At 33.8% G+C, this 23413-nt stretch overlaps 1 protein-coding gene across 7 annotated transcripts in view; it reads right to left on the bottom strand.

The window, feature by feature from the left end:
• The window catches only part of EPHA6 (EPH receptor A6), an 828987-nt gene that overhangs the window by 93948 nt on the left and 711626 nt on the right, over positions 1-23413 (bottom strand). For 6 of the 7 annotated variants that reach the window (XM_027586196.2, XM_027586194.2, XM_027586193.2 and 3 more), the window contains one exon: positions 15926-16135. In XM_027586196.2, the coding sequence (XP_027441997.1) occupies positions 15926-16135 (210 nt within the window). Of the gene's footprint in view, positions 1-15925; positions 16136-16812; positions 16946-23413 lie in introns of those variants that run through there. The other variant, XM_027586198.1, reaches the window with a different exon arrangement.

Below are 23413 nucleotides of genomic sequence, written 5' to 3' on the forward strand. Positions count from 1 at the left end.
TCACTTGTGGTGAGTTTCCTGCCAATGTGAATGGCAGGATGGCTATGATTTAGAGAGTATAGGGACATGAGGAGTTTTTAAAAACTTTTATTAGAGACTATATTGGAAATGTGACCTGGATTCACATTAAAAATTCAAAGTTAGAAAACTAGTAAAAAATGAATATATAGTGATATTTTAAAAAAAAATCCAGAGAACAGTGCAAAATATCAAAGAGAGTATAATAAGTGGTATCATATCTTAAGATTGTTATTATAATCTTCTGTCAATGTTTTATAAGTTTTCAAGAGTAGAAATAAAAAATACATAGAAATATTTAGCTCAAAACATAATTCAAAATATCACAAAAAATGCTTTGCTCTTGAGACTTCCTTATATTACCTCATTTCAGGATAAGAAAAATAACGGTTTACAAAAATATTCCCCCCTGAGCTTACTAGGTGCTAAAATGCTTTATATTTTTCTGAGCTATTTCTAGTACTTGAATAAACTGTAATAGTGTTGGTAGGATGGGGGGAAATTCTTACCTGAATAAATGTGGTCTAAATTCTGTGGTTATATAACCGAAAGTATAATCTGAAGTAATGTAGGAAAATAATTTAGAATTGTTTTATAAAAATTAATTCATGTATTACTATCCTCATATCGAAAATAGATTTGGGAAAACGCATCCATAAAATCAGTACCATTTTTCAAAGTAGTACCTGCAATTGCTATTATTATTTCTGCTAATTCCTGATACAACAGAAAATCCACTGGAGTATTTTATATTTTATTATCCTTTTTAAGTTTAACCCTTGACTGTTTCCTCTTTTCATTAATAAGAGTTTGATCAGGTTGTTGGGTTTTTATCTACATTCTTTTTATATATATCAATTAGATATAAGCTACTAAGCCCAAATCTGTAGAATCTCATTGCTTTAAATCTCCTCCTAAAACCATTATTGCATTTCACTCTTGGTCTTAATTAAATGGCCTCTACATGATCTCTTAAATATTCTCAAAACTATGAATTTCACTCATATGCGAGAAAACAGCATTGACATTTAAAAATGTCAATGAAAAGTTTGCATGTCTTCTTTTCTTTTTCACGAAGTTTTTCTCTGCTCCTTTCTGTCTTCTACATGATTTGTTTTAAATATACATTGCTTTCAGTTACTTTAACAACTTTTTCTGATTTTACATTTGATTTTTTTCACTGTATGCTTCCACTTATGCCTTAGATTTTATAGAGGAGAACAATGATAAACCCCATTTTAAAATCCACATTTTTGTTTCCACTTAAATCTGACAAATTTCTCAATTAAATATTAGGATTCAGTCAGTTTTCTCTGATCCTTCCTCTATTCTTATAGGTAAATGGTTCAGAGTATTAAGCTTTAATCAACAACACATAAGTAAAATCGCTGTATATCAGAGCTCATTAAAATGTACATTCTTCAATCTCAGACAATATTAAACCAAGAAAAACAAAGTTGCTTTTTCTTGATTTCAAGAAAACATTTCAAATGTCTTGCGTCCCACTCATTCACCACAAGGGGGCATGTTGCTACAAACGCATCATTTCCCTGTGGTCGCATCATTTGATGATGCCGGCATGAAGGTTTTGTTTTATCATATTTTATGTCTTTTTTTTCCTACCATGTGTAGTTTTTATAAAGTGATTCCAAGAATACTGTAGTTTCTAATGTGGAGTATGGAGAATGAATTTCACTTTAGAACCAGAAGAAATATTCTAGGTCAAAATCTAGAAACTGCAATTCCAGCAGTTTCTTCTATTTCCCATAAGGTATACTGGAGTTCAAGTAAAACCTAACAATTTCCAAGTAACTTCAAACCCCATCAACTTTAGATATATTAAACAATCAATGCATAATTTGAAAAATGCACAATTGTTTTAAGACTGAGATAAAATTCAGCAGCTGGTGCAACCAAATTACTTTGCTATCTGAAAAAAAATTGTTCATCTTTTGGCCACAAGTTACTATCTGTCATACTTTAAAGTATGTTCACAAAATGTTACAGGTCTTCAGCAAATGCCCAAAGAGGGGCATGCATTTCTACATCAGCCAATACTGGAGAGAAATGATCCTCACAGATAGCTTAAAGAGAAGAACTTGCAACAAGGTAGCAAAGAGTGGAGAATACTGAATCCATCAAAACCAACTTAAAATATCAGAAAGAAAAATTAACACCAGAGCTAACAATTCCACTTTTTAGTATTAAGCATGTTTCACACTGGAAGCTATCTTCTATGAGAAACTGTAAATAAAATACTTGTGCTACACGGGATACATATTCAAAAGAATAATGTCAGAGAAGCTATCAATTTTTGTTGTACATTATGTTCTCTTACTAGTGGAACCACAACAACTCTAGCTTCACATCTCCCACACCTCTTGCCTCCCCCTCCATCCCTTTTCCTACTGTGCTGACAGATCCTTTACCTGCCTGCGACTTCAGTGAGGCTGGTGGAAGAAATAAGTGGATATATGTCTAGATTGTATTAGAGCACTTCCTCAAGACGGGGCCTTCGAATAACTTGTTTCACAATTATCTGGGTGTTTATTAAAAATCCAGATTTGCAAATCATAGCTTGCTACTCCTCCCCCAGAACTACCGAATGAAAATGAATCTCTGAGGCTGGAAACTGGGAATCTGCATTTTAAATAAGTGCCTTAGGTGAATTTGATGCTGTTAATCCCCAAAGAGGCTTTGACCATACTTTAGCTTAATTATTTATTTTTTTAATTTTTACTTATTTATTTATTTTAAGATTTTACTTACCTATGTGGGAGAGAGAACGAGCATGAATGGGGTGGGTGGGGGGAAGAGCAGAGGGAGAGGGAGAAGCAGACTCCCTACTGAGCAGGGAGCCTGATCCCAGGATCTCCAGACCATGACCTGAGTGGAAGGCAGATGCTTAACTGACTGAGCCACCCAGGCGCCCCACTTTAGCTTGTTTATTGCCTTGTTGGTTGTTAACAACATTTCTGTAAAGTGGAGAGTTGACAGCTTTATTAATTCTATTCAAGATGTGGAAATTGAAGCACAAGGATTTTAAATTAATGATCTATGTTTATTCACTGAATTGTTGCCAAACTGAGATTAAAATTATAGCTCCAAGTTTATAATCCACTGTTTTTCTACCCATATTATATCTATAGTGTTTTCTCCATAATTAATGATTCCATATACACATTGGGATATTGAAATGCCTTGATTATGAAACTCCATGGAGGGTGGCATGAAGATGAGAGTACATAGCTCACCCCTTGACTTTGTTAGTTAGTACTTTATATTAAAGTACAATGTAGTTCTATTGAATCTGTGTCTTTCTTTAAGTAGCAATTATCTTTAAAAGCAAATGTATTTGCAACTTAAGAACCATGTCAGAAAACTTTTCTAAAGAAAAGGAAGAAATCTCAGCTTTTATAAGAAATAAATGTTATAAACACTTACATTAAAATTGCCTTCCCTTAAAAAGATTTTACTTGTATAGCACATATAAAAAAAAAAAAAAAAAACTTTTGAATCACTAAAAAGAACAAGGTAATGATTCAGTTTCTATAAAAAGAGAATTAAGGACCAGAATGTGTTGGGACCTAAATTATGCAACATATACAGGCAAGAGTAATCTAGAAAACATTATCTTTATGTATAATTCATCTAGCAGCTGCCTATTTGTGACACATATTATACACTGATTAAGAGCATGGTTAAACAACTGAATAATGTGCATGCTTCATATAATAACACCCTGTTCTTATTGCAAGTTTAAAGAGGCAAAACTAGGTACAGTGAAACTTTCTGTGTTTATGTTAATTTGAACAAGTCATGATCTGAATATTTGAAAATATTGATGGACCGTGGATGCATTCAGAGCTATTCTTTGCAGAGAGAAGCCCAAGGGAGAGTTTGGGGAACACTCTTTGCAGCCACCTTTTCAGTGGCCCTCTTTTGCTTTCCTGTAATGAGCCATGGCTGCAAACGTTTGTCCTATGAAAATCTGATTCTAGGCAAAGCTATTGACACAACATGTCCCAAGTCTCCCCACCACTCTTCATTTTTTCTATTGCCAGTTTACACCATGCTACCATTATTTGCTGTCTAGGGTGTGTAAATGAGTCTCCTTGCTCTCTCTCCCCTTGACCCTCTACAATTAATTCATTCTCAACATACAGCCAGAGTGAGCTCTTAAAAATGCACATTCTGTTATGTCATCACCTGCTTAGAATCTTCCAGGGGGTTCCCTTTGTAGTTAGAATAAATGTCTACTTCTTTTCATGACTTTTGAGTGTCTGGAGGATCTGGCCCCTCTGTCCCTATTTCCTACTTATCTCTCAATGTGTCAACCACCCTGGCCTTATTGCTAGTCCTCAAATATGCCAAGCTTGTCCCCACCTTAGGATCTGTATTTGTTTTCATCTGAGAACATTCGGCTTCAGATCTTCCCTTGGCTTGTACCCTTATAATTTTCAGGTCTCATTTCAAATACCACCTCATTAAAGAGGTATTTCCTGAACATGCCTTCCCAGGTAAGCCACTCACTTTTATTTAAAAAAATAAAAAATATATTATATATCCAATATTTATCACTAGCTGAAATGAGATTCCCTTTTTAAAAAATAACTTCATTATTTTTGTTTCTACCATGCTCAAAACTGTAAACTCCATGAGAAAAGCTTGTTTATTGGAGTATTTCCAATGCCCAGAACAGTATCTGGCACATAGTAGACACTCAGTACACATGTGCTGTATAAATCTCAGATTTTAACTATACATTCAATAGCACGAATACTTAATGTCTGTTCTCTTCCCAGATCCTAAGCACTTTTAGCTCCATTATCTAACTGTTATCTAATAATATTAAGAAATATATGTTAAATGAATAAATTATGATAACAGCATCTTCAAACTAATCATATATTTACAGTCTGCTTAGTCTGTTCAGTTTGTATGACTGAAGTGATATTTTACTTAAGTGTTCATTTTGTCATTTTTCTATTTACGTTCTCTATTAATATGGAGGTTTTCTATTGATTACTGTATCAGAATGTCTTTGGATTACAAGTCATAGAGTTATAGAATGCCCAATTCTCAGGAACTCAAGCAAATAAGGCATTTAATTAAATTATAAGCAAATAACTGGAGTCAGTGGTTTCCACCTGTATACCACAAATGGTTGTATTGACACAGAAGTGCAACAATTGCATCGGAGAACCAGGCTCTTTGTGGTCAAATGCTCTACTACTGTACGATATTCCCACATCATGAATTAGGTTCTTTTGATTTTCCTTCTTGGCCATCCTCAGCTTTGGGGTTGTCTCCTGAGGCTTGTTGCTTCATATCTGAAAGATGCTGTCACAGTTCTAAGCACTATATTCAAGGCAATAAAGAAAAGCAAGGGCCAGTACTACACAGCTCTTTATTCAATATTGTTTCTGGTAGACCTTAACCGGGAATTTTTCCAGAAGTTGTCATTCTCACTTTCTTGTCCCTTTAAGTGACCAAAGTGTAAAATTTAAGTGTCAAAGGAAAATGGCATAAATATTACTGGCTTATATAAATCATGATTTATTTCTTAGACTTGAGCTCATTACAAACATCCCGATTTAAAGATTTTATTAGCAAGGAAGAGATGACGAGAGGTTGAGTAGGCAGCTAACAGGGTCGACTAGAAACAGTATAAATAACTGATAACCATTTTCAATTTATTTGCCATTGATGTGAAGTTTTTTACACTGGGAATAAGTAAGCTTTTCCACAGAGCGTTCATGTGATTTATCAGGCATTTGTAATGTCCTTCTAGTTTTTATTGTCAACAACAAAAAAGCACTCTTTCAACGTCAGAGATGAAACTTGCAATTAAGCATTAGTAATGACTTTATTTCTTCAGGTGGTATCTTTGAAACTCTAGGTTTAAAGTCAGCAGCTTTGTGTTCACCGTCTTGTCTTTTCTCTGCACAAGCAAGATGGGCCAGTGAGCACTGTACTTTCTGCTTGCTGAACATCTGCTGATTGATCTCTCTCAGTAAATCCATTTAGTCTGGGTTTGTTCTAAAATCACTGAGAGCAGGGAGACTAACTCTGAATTAAACAGTGTTGGATGTTGCTAACACAAAAACAAACAGCACCTGGTATTTCCTGTGGTTCTTGGTTAATCATCAGGTGAATGTTGAATACTTTGAGAATTGTGACTGGCATTTGATTATTCGTCATTGATTAGCATTTAGGTTAGAAGGACTGGATATATTTCAAATGTTTGTATTCAAATTTTATGTATTATGTGATTTTATGAACCATTTGTCTTATATCTTATCTATGCTGTCGGCATCCGTTTGTGCTCAAAGCTTTCCACGGGTGTGTTCAGAGACTTAAACAAACAGTCTTTTCCCCTCTGTGACTCTTTGTTGTAAGTGCTTCAATGTTTGTTACATTTGTTGCTTTCTCCTGCAATTTTTTCATCTCTTCCTGATGCATTAAGGATTATTTTAGGTTCACTTATTTGTTTTAATTATCAGCAATTAACGAAACAGCTATTAAATAGCATATTATTTTAGGTGCTGGAAAGCCTTTGAAAAATGTAAACGATAACTCTCCTGTCCTCCAGGGTTTTACACAAATCTAAAGGAATTCATTACTTTAACAAAACAAAACAAGTTACTTGAAAGTCACACACCAACCCTTGAGTGCTAAGTAGAAAGTTTCTCAGTGGTCTCTTATCTTCAATAATGCCTTTCCTGGTTAAAAAAAAAAAAAAATGCCTTTCCAGATCTAAATCCTCTGGGTCTTTTCTTTAAAATGCATATTGGAACAACAGAGCACTTGTTTTTGTAGGTGCTTTGCACAAATGGCAAATGGAGATTTTCCCAAAGCATGGCTTGGCTTCTTAATGGGATGCATTACTTAGCTAGATGGTCCTCTCTGTCTTCCAGATTTCTGATAGAGCTATCTGTTTGTTCAGCACTTTTCTCCTCTGTGTCCCATAATCTTCAAATCTTTTTCATTTGTTTTACTACAAAGAGCTCTGTAATGATCACAAACTGTTGTTTCCTAAGCTTCAGAGATGAGGCTTTTTCAGGAAATGATTCTTTAAATATTAATTTCCTCTGGTATTGTTGATTCCCATTTCCATATTATGCTCAAGATCTGCCATTGTCAATTTACCCAAGCAGTACATTTCAAAAAAGTTTGTGTCCTTCTAATACCACCACTGCAGACAACTATCATTCAGATTTTGGGTCTCTCAGCCTGTGATCCAAGCTGGTGTGTGTGTGGCATTCACCTCTTGAACAGTTATTGAAGAAGACTCTTGCTCTGTATTAACACATGTTCTCTTTGGTTTAGTATACAGCTTTGTTGCCCTTTCGTCCCCACTGTTGGGGATTTGCTTTCTGGCATTTGCGCTCAAAATGTAGAGACACTCATTTCTGAGAATATAGCTTCTACACATTAGATCATTAGAATTTCCTTTACAAAAAGCTTATATTGACACAGGTAAATAAAAACTGAAAGATTTTCTTCTCATGAGTTAGTCCGTCACAAACACTTGCTGCTTCAAGGGCACATTTTTTCCTTTGAAATTAGGAAACGTAATATTGGCACATTGATTTCTTTCTCTTCAGCTAATTGTAAGGGTCTCTGTATTAGACTGATTTTGATTGACTACTATCATAGTGTCTGCCAAGTGAGAACTATTTTTTTGTCAAGAGTCATTTAGTTGTTTTTCCCAAATGGCATAATTCCTTTCCTAGTGATGAATTTGGTTCTTCTCACCAGGATTTTATTGTTTTTCATTCTTCCAAGGTTTATTTGTTCGTCATCTTTTTATTGAAAAAAAAGCTATTTAAATCTTCATGTTACAGCATTCTGATAACATTGCTATTTTTCTTACTTTTTTCCTTTATACTCAGGCTAATGAATTTACATTTGCCTAGAAGAAACTGCCATTTCCTTTACTTTAATTTTTCAGTGAATTCTGTGCAGGAGACTGTCCTTATATGTCGCTTTTTGGGGGGCTAGTAGGCTTCACAATCGTCTACCTAAGGGTCTCCCTTTGTGCCTGAAGCAGTCATACCCCCTCCATTTTTAGCTTGGCTAAATCTGAAGAACAACTGAAATAAAAATCATTCTTCAGGCTGGCCCTAGTTCATCTAGGGTAGACTTCAAATAAGATGTATTTTACCAAACGCTGTATCTTAGCACAATGTCACCTCTATTATCCATGACTTGACAGAGTAGTAGGATTTCTAAAGATAAAGTTTTATTTTTCAAAATCTAAGAAATTAGAAACATTCTCCATACAACTTCTTTTTTTTTTTTTTAAAGATTTTATTTATTTATTTGAGAGAGAGAGAATGAGAGATAGAGAGCACGAGAGGGAAGAGGGTCAGGGGGAGAAGCAGACTCCCTGCTGAGCAGGGAGCCCGATGTGGGACTCGATCCTGGGACTCCAGGATCATGACCTGAGCCGAAGGCAGTCGCTTAACCAACTGAGCCACCCAGGCACCCTCCATACAACTTCTTTTAGTCAGCACATCAGATATTATATGCTTTTAAGTAAAAGCATTTAAAATATTTTTACTGCATAACTTTTTATAGTAACTCTTTTATTTAAAATATATAAAAATGAGTAAAAACTCTGAGTATGTTTTATTAGCAGGTTAAGCATGATCTCCAGGCAAATCTTAATTACTCATATTAAAGCACTTAAAGGCAGAATAATGAATGATCTAAAATGATTTTTATCCCACCTTTATCAAAAATATTTATTCCTAAAGCTAGACGTGTCTTAAGATTTAAAAATTCACTTCAGAAACTCAAGCCAATTTGTAAGCATTTGAATTAGGTAAAGGAGGAAGGCTATTTAGATTTCCCCAAACTTTGAAAACACAGTAAGTCCCCCTCATGCTGCGCCATTATTTGCTATAATTAGCTCCACGTTGGGTATAGACCATGACTGTCTAGATCAATAAGAGATTTGACTTTTCTCATATCTTACATAGAATACGGGAAGTTAAGAGTTGGAGCTTGGAAGAGGTCTTATGAATGCAAAGTAAATAGAATTGAGATGTTAACAGAATTGTGATTATGCAGATTATGTGTTGTCAATTATGAGTCTCCATATTTCTACTAAGAAAGTACTTATATGGAATTGTTGCTGTCAAAGAAAAAAAGCAAAATTCGCCTTGGATAGCAAACATAAAATGAACACAACTGAAAGAGTCAAAGAATCTTAGAGTTTTTAGCAGATACTGTGATAAAATAATTCTTGCATTTTATTTTGATCTTTAAAATATAAGAAAAGGAGTTACTCATTATAATTAAAAAAAATCCATACAGTGTCTGCCATTATATTTAAAATAAAACCTATCTCTAAAACAGATCAGTGTGAGCCATAATATATCTTTTAATGTTCTTTTTAGGTAAATAGGACCTCATTTCCATAATTGAGAACAGAGTCTTAACATTTTCAAGGTAAGTTTAAGACTGGTTGCTTAGCAATATTCAAATGAGAGAGAGTCCCTCCCCTGGAACTGGATATAAAATGGTTGTCCATGTGAATGTACATCAAGATTCAGAAAAGGAAGAGATTTCTCAGCATCTAAATTATAAACAGACAGAAGACCATGTAACCAAATGAGAACAATTCAAACTCAGTAAATACTGTACAATTAAGTTAGCCATATATCAATAATTGTGTATGCATTGTTAGGTATAGTTCATAATCATTCACCAATCTTCCCTCACTAAATGCCTGATAAGCTATTTGTAGAATTGGCATGTAAAAGCAAGACTTCAGTCCTTGTCTAGATCCTACTTTTGTGCATTTTTGTCCTTCTGTCTTTAGCCTCCATTGCACATTTCTTGGTTTTCATGCTGTTACCAGTTCTTAAGGTCCCTTTGCAAAGGCTTGATGTATTTTAGTACAGGGCTTACCAGGAAAATCTGCTACTATTAGTGTTGCTTTTCATGCTGCATTGCCCACTTGTGCTGTCCACACACCTAGTGGTTTTATCATGTTTTACTGTATTTGGTTGCTCTTGGACCTCTCTCTGTGTGGTCATTTATTCATTCTCAAGAATCCCTTTATTTTTGGTTATTGGCTCTCCAAGGAAACCAATATGGACCTTAAATATGGTAACTCCATAATCAACTCTATTGAGTACATGTTGAATGAATAGGTCTTAGATCTGAAACAGAACATGTAAAACACTCCTAAATTGTAGGAAGACATACTAGAATTTCTACTTATATTTGTCATAAATCTCATTCTTCTATTTACTTTAGTGTATTTTATAATGTAAATAATATGTTCTTGGGGAGCCTGGGTGGCTCAGTCGTTAAGCTTCTGCCTTCAGCTCAGGTCATGATCCCAGGATCCTGGGATGGAGCCCCGCATTGGGCTCCCTGCTCGGCACAGAGCCTGCTTCTCGCTCTCTCACTCCCCCTGCTTGTGTTCCTTCTCTCACTGTCTCTGTCTCTGTCAAATGAATAAATACAATCTTTAAAAAAAATATGTTCTTACATATTACATGTATATATCTTCCAAATAAGGCACTAAAGGACTTAACTAATTGTTGGCAAAAAAATCTCTTGTCACATCTCTTTCTGGTCTGGTCATTTTGGCTCCAATGGCCATTCTGCTCATCTGCCATGCACTGATCAGTTCAGTGCTATAGTCAATACTGGGTGACCCTGGTCACTCTAGCTTTCCAGGCTTTTTTTTTTTTTTTTTTTTTACCAGTTCTTACTGCTCTTTGCTGTGATATATGGCTCTCTAAATTGGCAAAGTCAGGGGCGCCTGGGTGTCTCAGTCATTAAGCATCTGTCTTCAACTCAGGTCATGATCCCAGGGTCCTGGGATCCAGCCCCGTGTCAGGCTCCCTGCTCAGCAGGAAGCCTGCTTCTCCCTCTCCCACTCTCCCTGCTTGTGTTCCCTCTCACTCTCTCTCTCTCTGTCAAATAAATAAATAAATCTTTAAAAATAAATAAATAAATTGGCAAAGTCATCTTACTGGAAAATGTGTATTTATTCTGCTCCTATTTTGATTAGGAAGGGATAGTTTCCATGTAGTGTGCTTTTACTCTAAGAATTATTTTCTTGAAGACTACAAAAAGATCTTTATCCAAGATGTCTTCCTGTTTTTAAAACCCTTCACAAGGCTCCCTTTCCTCCAAACCCTTCCTGATGCAGATTATAAAAACATTTATAAATAATGAGGAAGTAACAATTATATTTACACAGTAAGAGAAAAAATCAAAATCATTTAAAAGATATATCTAAGAAAGTTATATATAGATAACACTTTAAAAAGAAAATTAGGGCGCCTGGGTGGCTCAGTTGGTTAAGCGACTGCCTTCGGCTCAGTCATGATCCTGGAGTCCCGGGATCGAGTCCCGCATCGGGCTCCCCACTCAGCGGGCAGTCTGCTTCTCCCTCTGACCCTCTCCCCTCTCATGCTCTCTCTCTCTCTTGTTCTTTCTCTCAAATAAATAAATAAAATCTTTAAAAAAAATAAAAAGAAAATTATACTTTAAAAATGTATCAAGGGAGCTTGCTCTTTAAAGTTATTTTCATGTAAATGGTTTTATAAAACAAAGAATAATTTCATATAAATGACTATTCTTTTCCTGTATTTTGTTATACAGTGTTTGTTTGAATTGAATTATGCCTTCGCAGGCAGTAAAGTTTTCTAAGCATCTCCTTCTTTTAAAGGAAATACAAAAAGAATTTGGAGCCTAAGTACATTTTATATAAAGTCCTAAACATTTTACACATAACTGCAACAGAATGCCAATGTTCAATCTGCCATTATCTTGATGACTTTGAAACAGAGTGCCTGTGATCCTTTGTTATAATTTTGCTTTGTAATCTAATGCCATTAGCCAGGTCATCTCTAACAGGGATCCTCTGAATTGATTAATAGCATCTCATTCAACTAGTTGTTCAATCTAAAAATATTGGTGTCATCTTTAAATCCTGCTTCCTTCTTATAATTCATATCTAATTAGTTACTCAGTCTTGTAAATTGTATATATATATGTATATATATATATTTCAATTCTCTACGTTCCTCTTTATTCCAATTGCCACTGTCCTAATTAAAGCCATATGGCCTTTCTGGTCTATAGCAATAATGCCTTAACTGGTTTCCTATAACCATTCCTCCTGTCCTTCAATCTTTCCTTCCTTCACACTGTTGTCAATAATATCTTCTAAGACATGCATGTGTTTGGTCATTCCCCCATTTAAATAAATCAGTGTCTTTCTCTTAATTGCCATAGAAAACCATAAAATTTCTTGAAGTGCCACCCAACTAACTTTGCAATTATTCCTTAGAGACCTGGGTTGTCTACTGCTCCTTTCCCCCATTCCAAACTGTCCACATTGCCATCAACATGTCCATTCACTTCCCCAAATTTTCATATGTTTTTCCTTTTTCTGTTTCCTCTATCTGAATTCCCCAACAGTCTGTCTAATGAAATTTTTAAATATTTGGTCCAAATTTTAACTTTTTGTAACGTCTTCTCCAGACCTCTGCTTTTTGGTACCTCCATATTTCTTTTTCAGGCCTGTATGTCAACATTTGATGTGCTGAATACCTAGAAAGCATGAATCCACCCTGTAAAAGAATAGCTCTTTGAAGGCAAGAGTGTTGCTGTTTCAAATATTAAATGGTCATATTCATTATAAAGTCAAGTATGATGTTTTGTACCCTGGGAGCCTTTGAACAGTTAAGTATTTCTGATATATTTTTTAAAAAGTTCTTAATTACAGTCTCTTCAACAGTGGTGTTGGGAAAATTGGACAGCTACATGCAAAAGAGTGAAACTGGATCACTTTCTTATGCCTTACACAAAATAAACTCAAAATGGATGAAAGACTTAAATGTGAGACCTGAAACCATAAAAATCCTAGAAGAGAGCACAGGTAATAATTCTTTGGCATTGGTCATAGCAACATTTTTCTAGATATGTCTCCCAAGGCAAGGGAAACAAAAGTAAAATTAAACTATCTGAACTATATCAAAATAAAAAGTTTTTGCACAGCAAATAATTAGCAAAACAAAAAGACAACCTACTGAATGGTAGAAGATATTTGCAAATGACATATCTGATAAGGGGTTAATTTCCAAAACATAAAGAACTGAATATGACTCAACACCAAAAAAACAAATAATGGTCAGAAGACATGAACAGACATTTTTCCAAAGAAGACAAATGGCCAACAGACACATGAAAAGATGCTTAGCATCACTCATCATCAGATAAATGCAAATGAAAGCCACAATAAATATCATCTCACACTTGTCAGAATGGCTAAAATCAGAAACACAAGAAACAACAGGTGTTGGCGAGGATGTAGAGAAAAAGAAACCCTTGTGCTCTGTTGGTGGGAATGCAAATTGGTGTAGCCACTTAAAAATAGAAATACCACATGATCCAGTAATTCTACTACTGGGTATTTACTCAAAGAATATGAAAACACTAATTCGAAAAGATATATGCACCCTTGTGTTTATAGTAGCCTTAATTAAAATAACCAAGAAGCAACTCAAGTATCCAATGGTAGATGAATGGATAAAAAAGGTGTGGTATAAACATACAATGAAATATTCCTCAGCCATAAAAAATAATGAAATCTTGCCATTTGCAACAACATGACAGATCTAGAAGGTAAAATGCTCAGCAAAATAGGTCAGTATGAGAAAGACAAGTGCCATATGATTTCACTTATATGTGGAATTTAAGAAACAAAACAAACAAAGGAAAAGAGACAAAAAGAAACAGACTCTTAACTATAGAGAACAAACTGGTGGTTACCAGAGGAAGGTGGGTGGGGGATGGGTGAAATAGGTGAAGGGGATTAAGAGCACACTTACCGTAATGAACACTGAGGAATGTATAGAATTGTTGAATCACTATATTGTATGCCTGAAACTAATATAACACTGTACATTAATTACAGTGGAATAAAAAATAAATAAAAATAATTTTTAAAAAGTGCTTCATTACTTAATTATTTACCATTCAGTTGATATCTCTCAAATTCAGAAACTTATTTCTCAATTGGGACATAATGTCTATATAGCTTTTAAGAGGCACTTTTGGAGCATTAATATTCTGGTTACCTAACTTGAGGTTTAATTCTGTAGTCAGACTTAAATTAAAATAGCACTGTTCTAGCCCTCTCAGTCTCTATAATCATATAAGACAGAATAACATGGCTGGAATCTGGATTTCAAATCTGACACAATAAAACCTATATATTCTTCAAAATTTGGGTTACCCTGCCAGTTTTATTAGTTCCTTAAATTTAGTTATGAGCTTCCCATTTTAAAAAGCAGTTAAAATATTATTAAATAGGAATTTCAAGTATATCATCTAGGCATACAAAGAGTGTAGTAGTTATTTCCTATTTTATGCTTTATTTCATATTTTGTTCTTTTAGTAGATCATATTTGTTGGAATTTTTATAAATATTATATTGCATAAAATTTATATAAACACTACTTTCCAAGGTTAGAAATAATATGCATAATAGAAAAATCTTATCTACATTGTTCTGTAACTTGAAAAGTTGCTTCAAGTTATACATTTATAAAAAGAAAAAAGAAAAGAAAAGAAGGCCTTGAAAAAAAATGAAAAAAAATTATACATTTTCCAATTAGAAAGTGGAGTTGGAAATACTGCTTTTCCTGAAATGAACAATTTATTTTCAGACATGATAGACTTTTATTTTTATGAAGGTTTTTGGTCAAATTAAAAGATCAATAGATACTGCTACCTTATATGTCAGGCTCTCAGAGATTAATTTATTTTCTTTAGCACTATATTTCTTTGTTGGAAAAATTAGTGAAAATATCATCAATAAAGTAATATAGAGCATTTCTACAGTGCAAATATAATAAGGGCATAATATGTTTAATTCATAATATTAAACTTGCATCTCTTTTGGAGTAATTGAAGACAGTGAAGTTTCAAAACAGTCTAATAGAAAATGAAATAAAAGGGAACTAAATAATGGATTTGCCTCTTCTACAACAATGTGCGAGGTTAGAGAAAGAGGAGAGGATATAAACCTCTCCTCGAATAAGTTTACTGATTTACTTTTCACTGCAGGTGACTGTCAAATGAGTCAATGGTGAAGGTTTTGTTTGAAAAATAAGAGAATATTGTATAGTTTTACAAATTATTAGCTTTCAGATAGCTGAAGAAAGACTCTGAGATTGAAATCCTTGAAACAATAACCAAAAAGGTCAATGGAATGAACTGGTTTTGGGGAATTCAGAAATGCTTCAACTATTCATGAGTTAAGTTTAGATCTATAACCTACAGATGATAGTTTGGTTCTAAAGTTTTAGCCTTTTTTTCCTGTTCCCATTCTCCCCAAATATCATTCAGAAAAAAAGTTTAGAGTATCCTTATATATCCCCAGAGAAACCTATCTTGTTCATTTGCAAGTATGATCAGGTCATTCCATAACATTTGCTGTGAGGAAAAAAAAAAGTCATTTCATAACCATTGGTTCTCACTAGCACTGACTTAATTGACTCACCATTGGCCTATACAGAACTCCATTTAAAAGAGATAATTCTTAAGCATCAAGAATACCTCAGGCAAAGGCAGATTTGTTGTGAGGGCAATCAAGACTTGGACCTCAAGCCTGATAGGAAAGTCCCAGTACAATGGAAGAAAGAAAAAAAAACAGTCAAATATAAGAAGGTTTTTGTTGTTGTTTTGTTTTGTTGACCAGGCACTCAGATAAAGCAAATACTTCTCAACTAAATGATGATGTTAAATTTGGAAAATGACAAGTGTGAGCAGAAAATTAGGAAAACAGAAACAGAATTATTCTTATAATATTAAAAACAATACAAGTTAACAATCTATATTGGAAAAGGACATGTAAACTTACAGTTGTTGTATAAGCAGCTTCTGGATCATCTTCCAGCACCCGGGAGAGACCAAAATCAGAAACTTTGCATACTAAGTTGCTGTTGACCAATATATTCCTAGCTGCTAGATCACGATGAACATAACCCATATCAGAAAGATACTTCATTCCAGATGCAATGCCTCGGAGCATACCGACCAACTGGATGACAGTGAAATGGCCATCATGTTTCTGAAAGAGAATCACAATTGTTTACATTGACTTATTTTAATGTAGCATGTGTGCGTGTGGGCATGCACATGTGTGTGTGTAGCATTAAGGAAAACCTTGGAATTTATTTTACTGGATCCAATGAATACAAGCATCAAATTTGCTGACCATGAAATGTAAGAATTTTTTGACATTTAAAGGAAAGGAAAATCTAGCTGGAAGTGATGAAGGAGAACAAACAAAGGATAGAAGAGAACCAACCAAATGAACTTCCAGAAAGACTGATTTCAAAAACTTTAAGTAACAAGAGGGACCTATGTCAAATTAGGTAGCAGCAATGACTACCAAGAGAACAGAATTCACTTTCCATAATTGTGACTGATGCACCAGCTGTACAGGTGGGCAGAAGGACAGCAAAAGCTAGGATTGAATAAAAGCTGTGTAATAACTTGAAAGGTGAAAAACGATTACTCAGGAAAAAGAGGACTTGTTTGCATAAACAAGAAACAAGTTTAGGGAAGCTATAAGAAAGAGAGAAAAAAATACATGCAAACAGAAAATAACTAGATTTTTCCATTCTTTCATTATATTTAGAGCAAATAGAAAGGAAGTTGTTGGCAACTGACTGAAAACAGGGACTATTTTAGCTCCCAGTTGGAGAGATTAAGTGAAATCATATGAATAACAAGCCAGGCACAGCACTGGTATGCAGCTCAATCCCTTGATTGCTTATTCTTCTCATCTTGATTTAAAAATAACATTTTTTAAAGGAAAAAATTCAGTTGTCATCTATGCAAGATGTGTGCACCAATAAGGCCAGACAAACAGCACCTAAAAATTAGAGAAAAATAAAATAAAAATATTTCAACTTTGAAAAATAATGCATATTGCTCTACATAGTTATTTGGGGATAGTTGTCTCCAAAGGAGTTATAGAGAAACATGAAAGATTCTCGAGTTGGTTTTATACTCTAGGTAACATTTATTTATGAATGTTATTAAAATGAATATCTAGCAAAAGACTATTGAGCTATATTACCTTATACAGTGTGGTAGATGCATAAATAAGAGTTATCTTAAAATTTGCAAAGTTATAGCAGTTTTCATGGATAGCTGATTTAAAACTACAGCATGGGTTAAATACAGGGGTGATCTGACTGTATCACAGTGACACAGTATCCTATACAATGATGATTCACTGGTCAGTTAAATGAATAAGCTTCTACTACAAATGAAATAAACTTTGTCTTTATATCAACTTATCTCCCTGATAATTCTCTGATAATATCTCCCAACTCAACTGCAGAGTAAGGAAAAGAACCCTCTCTTAAAAGAAACATTCTAGAGCAAGAGTATCCATTTAAGCAGGCTCTTCTGTATAATTAATGTATAAAAGATAACCTAGCAAAGAAAATCTTTGGTGTTACTAGCTCTTTATGTTTCCAATCCATCTTCCTAGACAGGGTACTATGAGATGAAATCTGCCTCTTCTATCATGTACCCTACCTACCTCTCCTCTATTAGGACTCTAAGAACCTTTCAGTAGAATTCAAAGCATAAATTCTTTTGGCCTAGAAAGGATTACACTAAATTTAAAGAGGTGGCTTTTTTACCTATTAGAAATGAAGTTGCCTGGTATCACAGTTCTCATCAATGCAGAATTTCTGCATGGTAGGAAATGTTAATGGACCATCTGAAAACTAAGGAATGCCTCAGTTTTCTTATCTGTACAATGAGAATAGAATAATCTAACACAGAGTTGCAGTGAATATCACATACAAAACACATAGCACAGCCCCTGACTTATTTTAATTATTATTTTAATAATAGTTATTATTTAATAAAACCTTGTTGTACTACAATTACATGTAGTTCATGTAATTTTAATATGAGTCAGAAAATTCTCCTCTCACTTTCCTGAAAAATCAATTGAGCAACTTAAACTCCTACATCATAAAAGGAAATCATTATTTAATTCCAGGTTGAAATTTAATTTCCTATCTGATCTGAGAGTGACACAAAGCACCAAGTTCTTTCTTCTTTTTTAAGATTACTTTTTTAGAGCACTTTTAGGTTCATAGCAAAATTAAGAAGAAAGTATAGAGATTTCCCATATATCCTCTGCCCCCACACATGCATAGCCTCCCCCATTATCATTCCCTCACCAGGGAACAATATTCTTGGTATTCTATATGCTATGGGTTTGGCCAAATTTATACTGACATAAACCCATTTTATACCACACAGTATTTTCACTGTCTTAAAAATTCTCTGTGCTTCACCTATTCATCCCCAGCTCCCCAAACCTTGCCTACCAATGATCTTTTTAGTTTCTTCATAGTTTTGCCTTTACCAGAATGTTATATAGTGGAATCCCACCGTAGGTAGCCTTTTCAGTTTCTTTCACTTCATAATATGCATTTAAGTTTCCTCCATGTTTTTTCATGGCTTGATGGCTCCATTCCTTTTAGTGCTGAATAAAATTCCTTTGCATGCACAACAGTTTTATTTATCCATTCACCCACTGAAAGACATCTTGGTTGCTTCCAAGTTGTGGCAATTATAAATAAACAATTATAAATGTTTACAGCATGTTTATAGCTGCAGGCTTTTATGTGGATATATGTTTTCAACTCCTTTTGTTAAGTACCAGGGAAGGCAATAGCTGGTATGTTTAGTTTTGTAAGAAACCCCCAAATTATCTTCCAAAGTGGCTGTACCATTTCGCGTTCCTACCAGCAATGAAGGAGAGTTCCTGTTGCTTCACATCCTCACCACCATTTAGTGTTACTAATTTTGGCCATTCTAATAGGTGGTATCTCATTACTTCAATTTGCATTTTCCTGATGACATATAGTATGAAGCACCCTTTCATGTACTAATTTTCCATCTGTATATTTTTTGTGGAGTGCCTGTTAAGGTCTTTGGCCCATTTTTAAATTGGCTTGTTTTCTTATTGTTGAATTTTAAGAGTTCTTTGTATATTTTAGGTAAGTCCTTTATCAGATGTGTCTTTTGCAAACATTTTCTCCCAGTCTGTGGCTTGTCTTCTCATTTTCTCAACATTGTCTTTTGCAGAGCAGAAGTCTTAAATTTTAATGAAGTCCAGCTTATCAGGTTTTTTTTCTTGGATTGTATCTTTGTAGTTGTATCTAAAAAATCTTTGCCATATCCAATGTCATCTAAGTTTTTCTCCTATGTTATCTTCAGGGGTTTATAATTTTGTGTTTTACATTTAGGCCTGTGATCCATTTTGACTTAATTTTTGTGAAGGGTGTAATGTTCTGTGTCTAGTTTTTTGTTTTTAATTTTTGCATGTGGATATCCAGTTGTCCCAACACCATTTGCTGAAAAGACAATTTTTGCTCTATGGTATTGCCTTTGCTCTTTTGTCAAAGACTAGTTGACTACACTTATTACAGACTTTCTATTCTGTTCCACTGACCTGTTTGTCTATTCTTTCACCCTTAGCACACTGTCTTGATTCCTGTTTATGTCTTGAAGTCGGGTAGTATCAGTCCTCCAACTCTGTTCTTTTTCAATACTGTGTTGGCCATTACACGTCTTTTGCCTCTACATATAAACTTTAGAATCATTTTGTCAATATCCACAAAATAACTTACTGGAATTGTGATTGGGATTGCATTGAAAATATATATCAAGTTGGAAAGAACTAACATTTTAATAATATTGAGTTTCCTTAATTATGAACATGGAATATGTCTCCTTTTATTTAGTTCATGATTTTGTTTATTAAAGTTTAGGTTTTCCTCATATAGATCTTGTACATATTTTGTTAGATTTATATCTAAGTATTTCATTTTTGGGGATGTTAATATAAATGGTATTATGTTTTTAATTTCAAATTCCACTTGTTCATTGCTGATATGTGGGAAAGCTATTGACTTTTCTATATTAACCTTGTATTTGGCAACCTTGCTATAACTGCTTATTAGTCTAATTGTTTTGGTCAATTCTTTCAGATTTTCTACATGGATACCATGTTATCTGTGAATAAGGACAGTTTTATTTTTTCCTTCCTAATCTGTATACTTTCTCCCTCTTTCTTGTCTTATTGCATTAGCCAGTACTTCCAGTATGATAGTGAAAAGGAGTAGTGAACCGGACATCTTTGCCTTGTTCCTGATCTTGGTAGGACACCTTTAAGTTTCTCATCATTAAGTATAATAGCTGCAGGCTTTTTGTATATATAGTCTTTATCAAGTTTAAGAACTTCCCTTCTATTTCTAGTTTACTGAAAGTTTTTATCATAAATGGGTGTTCAATTTTGTCAAATATCTTTTTCTTTTTTATATGATCATGTGATTTTTCTTTTTTAGTCATTTGATGTGATAGTTGACATTAATTCACTTTTGAAAGTTGAACTGTTCTTGCATACCAGGGTAAATCTCACTTGGTTGTAGGGTGTAATTCTTTTATATAATGTTGGCTTGAATTTGTTAATATTTTGTTCCAAGTTATTTTTTAACAGGTTTATTAAGGTATGATTAATATACCATACAATTTACACTTTTAAACTAAACAAATTTATCATTCTTAGTGTATTCACAGAGTTGGTATAACCATATAGCCATATATATAACCATTATAGCCATAAGTCACCTTTAAAACTTTTTCATGATTCCCAAAATAAACTTTATACTCAATGGCAGTCATTCTCCATTCTCCCAACTTCCCCTACCAGCCTTCAGCAACTACTAATTAACTTTCTAGAGTTTTGTCTATTTTGGTTATTTCATTTAAATGTAACCATAAAGTATTTGTTCTTTTGTGACTGTCTTCTTTCACTTAATATAATGTTTCAAGTTTCATTCAATATTTTATATTATTTTTACTGATGTATAATATTTATTCATTTTACTTATACATCTATCAGTTGATAAACATTAGAGTTACTTCCACTTTTTGGCTATATGCAATATATATATTTTGTTACATATATCCCCCCACCCCCTTTTTTAGGTAAGGACATTTAAGTTCTACTCTTTTAGCAATTATCAATTCTACAATGCAGTGTTATCAATGATAGTCACCACTTATTCAACTTATAACAGAATGTTTGCATCCTTTTACAAACCCCTCTGTTTCTCCTGCTTCCCCCCACTCTTGGCAACCACTTTTGTACTCTCTGTTTCTATGGGTTCACTTTTTTTTTTTTTGGCTTCCACATATAAGTGATACCATGCAATATCTGTCTTTCTCTGTCTGACTTATTTCGCTTAGCATAATGTCCTCCAGGTTTATCTTTGTTGTGGTAAATGGCAGGACCTCCTTTTATTTAAAGGCTGATTAATATTCCATTATATATTTTCCAGGTTTTCTTAATTCACTCATCCATTGACAGACACTTAGGTTATTTCCGTATCTTGGCTGTTATGAATAATGCTGCAATGAACTTGGAAGTACAGATATCTCTTTGAGATAATGGTTTAATTTCCTTTGGATATATACTAAAAGTGGGATTGCTGTATCATATGATAGTTCTAGTTCTAATTTCTTGAGGACCCTCCATACCGTTTTTCATATTTGCTGCACCAATTTATATTCTTGCCAACAGTGTACAAGGATTCCTCTTTCTTCACATCCTTGCCAATGTTTTTATTCTTGTCTTCTTGATAATAGCCCCATCCTCACAGGTGTGAGGCAAATCATTGATTTGCATTTCCTTGATGATTAGTGATGTTAACCATCTTTTCAACTACCTGTTGAGCCATTTGTATATCTTCTTTGGAAAAATGTCTATTCAGGTCCTTTGCCCATTTAAAAAATTTTTTTTTTTACTATTGAGTTGTATGAGTTCCTGTATACTTCGGATATTAACCCCTTATTGAATATATGATTGATAAATGCTTTCTCCCATTCCATAGCTTACCTTTTCATTTTGTTGATGGTTTCCTTTGCTGTGCAGAAGCTTTTAAGTTTGATGTAGTCCCATTTGTTTATTTTTACTTTTGTTGTCTTTGTTTTTGGTGTCAATCCAAAAAATCATCACCAAGACCAAAGTCAAGGAGTTTACTCTCTGTTTTCTTCTAGGAATTTTATGGTTTCAAGTCTTATGTTCAAGTCTTTAATCCATTTTGAGTTAACTTTTGTGTATGGTATAAGATAGGGGTTCAGTTTTATTCTTTTGAATGTGGCTGTCCAGTTTTCCTGGCACCATTTATTGAAGAGACTCTCATTTCCCGTTGTATATTCTTGGCTCTTTTTGTCATAAGTTAATTGACCATACAACCAGGGGATTATTTCTGTGCTCTCAATTCTATTCCATTGATCTATGTGTCTGTTTTTATGCCAGTACCACACTGTTTTGATTACTATAACTTTGTAATATAGTTTGAAATTAGGAAATGTTATGCTTCCAGCTTTGTTCTTTTCTTCAAGATTACTTTGGCTATTTGGGGTCTTTAATGGTTCCATACAAATTTTAGGATTATTTGTTCTAATTTTGTGAAAAATACTATTGGAATTTTGTTAGGGATTGCACTGAATCTGTAGATTGCTTTGGGTAGCATGGACTTTTTAATGATTTTACTTCTTCCAACCTATGAGTAGAGAATAATTTCCTTTATTTGTGTCATTTTCAATTTCTTTTATCAGTGTTTTATAGTTTTCAGTGTACAGATCTTTCACCTCTTTGGGTAAATTTATTCCTAAGTGTTTTATTCCTCTTCAATAAAATTGTAAATGGGATTGTTTCCTTCATTTCTCTTTCTGACAGTTTGTTAGTATATAGAAATGCAAGTGATTTTTGTATATTGATTTTGTATCCTGCAACTTTACTGAACTTATTTATTTCTAACAGGTTTTTGGTGGAATCTTTAGAGTTTTCTATATATAATATCATGTTATGTGCAAATAGAGACAGTTTTACTTCTTATTTTCTGATTTAGATGCCTTTTATTTCTTTTTCTTGACCAAATGCTCTAGCTAGGATGCTACATTGAGTAAAAGTGGCAAGAATGGACATCTTTGTCTTGTTTTTGATATTAGAGTAAAAGGTTTTAGTTTTTTACCATTATGTATGATGTCTGCTGTGGGTTTCTCACATATGGCCTTTATAACGTTAAGGTGTGTTCCCCTCTATATGGACTTTGTTGAGAGTTTTTATCATAAATGGGTATTGAATTTTATCAAATGTTTTTTCTGCATCTATTGAGATGATCATATGATTTGTATCCTTCATTTTGTTGAATCATTCTTGCATCCTACCTCATTACACTGTATGATCCTTTTAATGCACTGTTGAATTCAGCTGGCTAATATTTTGTTGAAGATTTTT

This window comes from Zalophus californianus, chromosome 1 (genome assembly GCF_009762305.2).
Source record: "Zalophus californianus isolate mZalCal1 chromosome 1, mZalCal1.pri.v2, whole genome shotgun sequence".
Lineage (NCBI taxonomy): Eukaryota > Metazoa > Chordata > Mammalia > Carnivora > Otariidae > Zalophus > Zalophus californianus.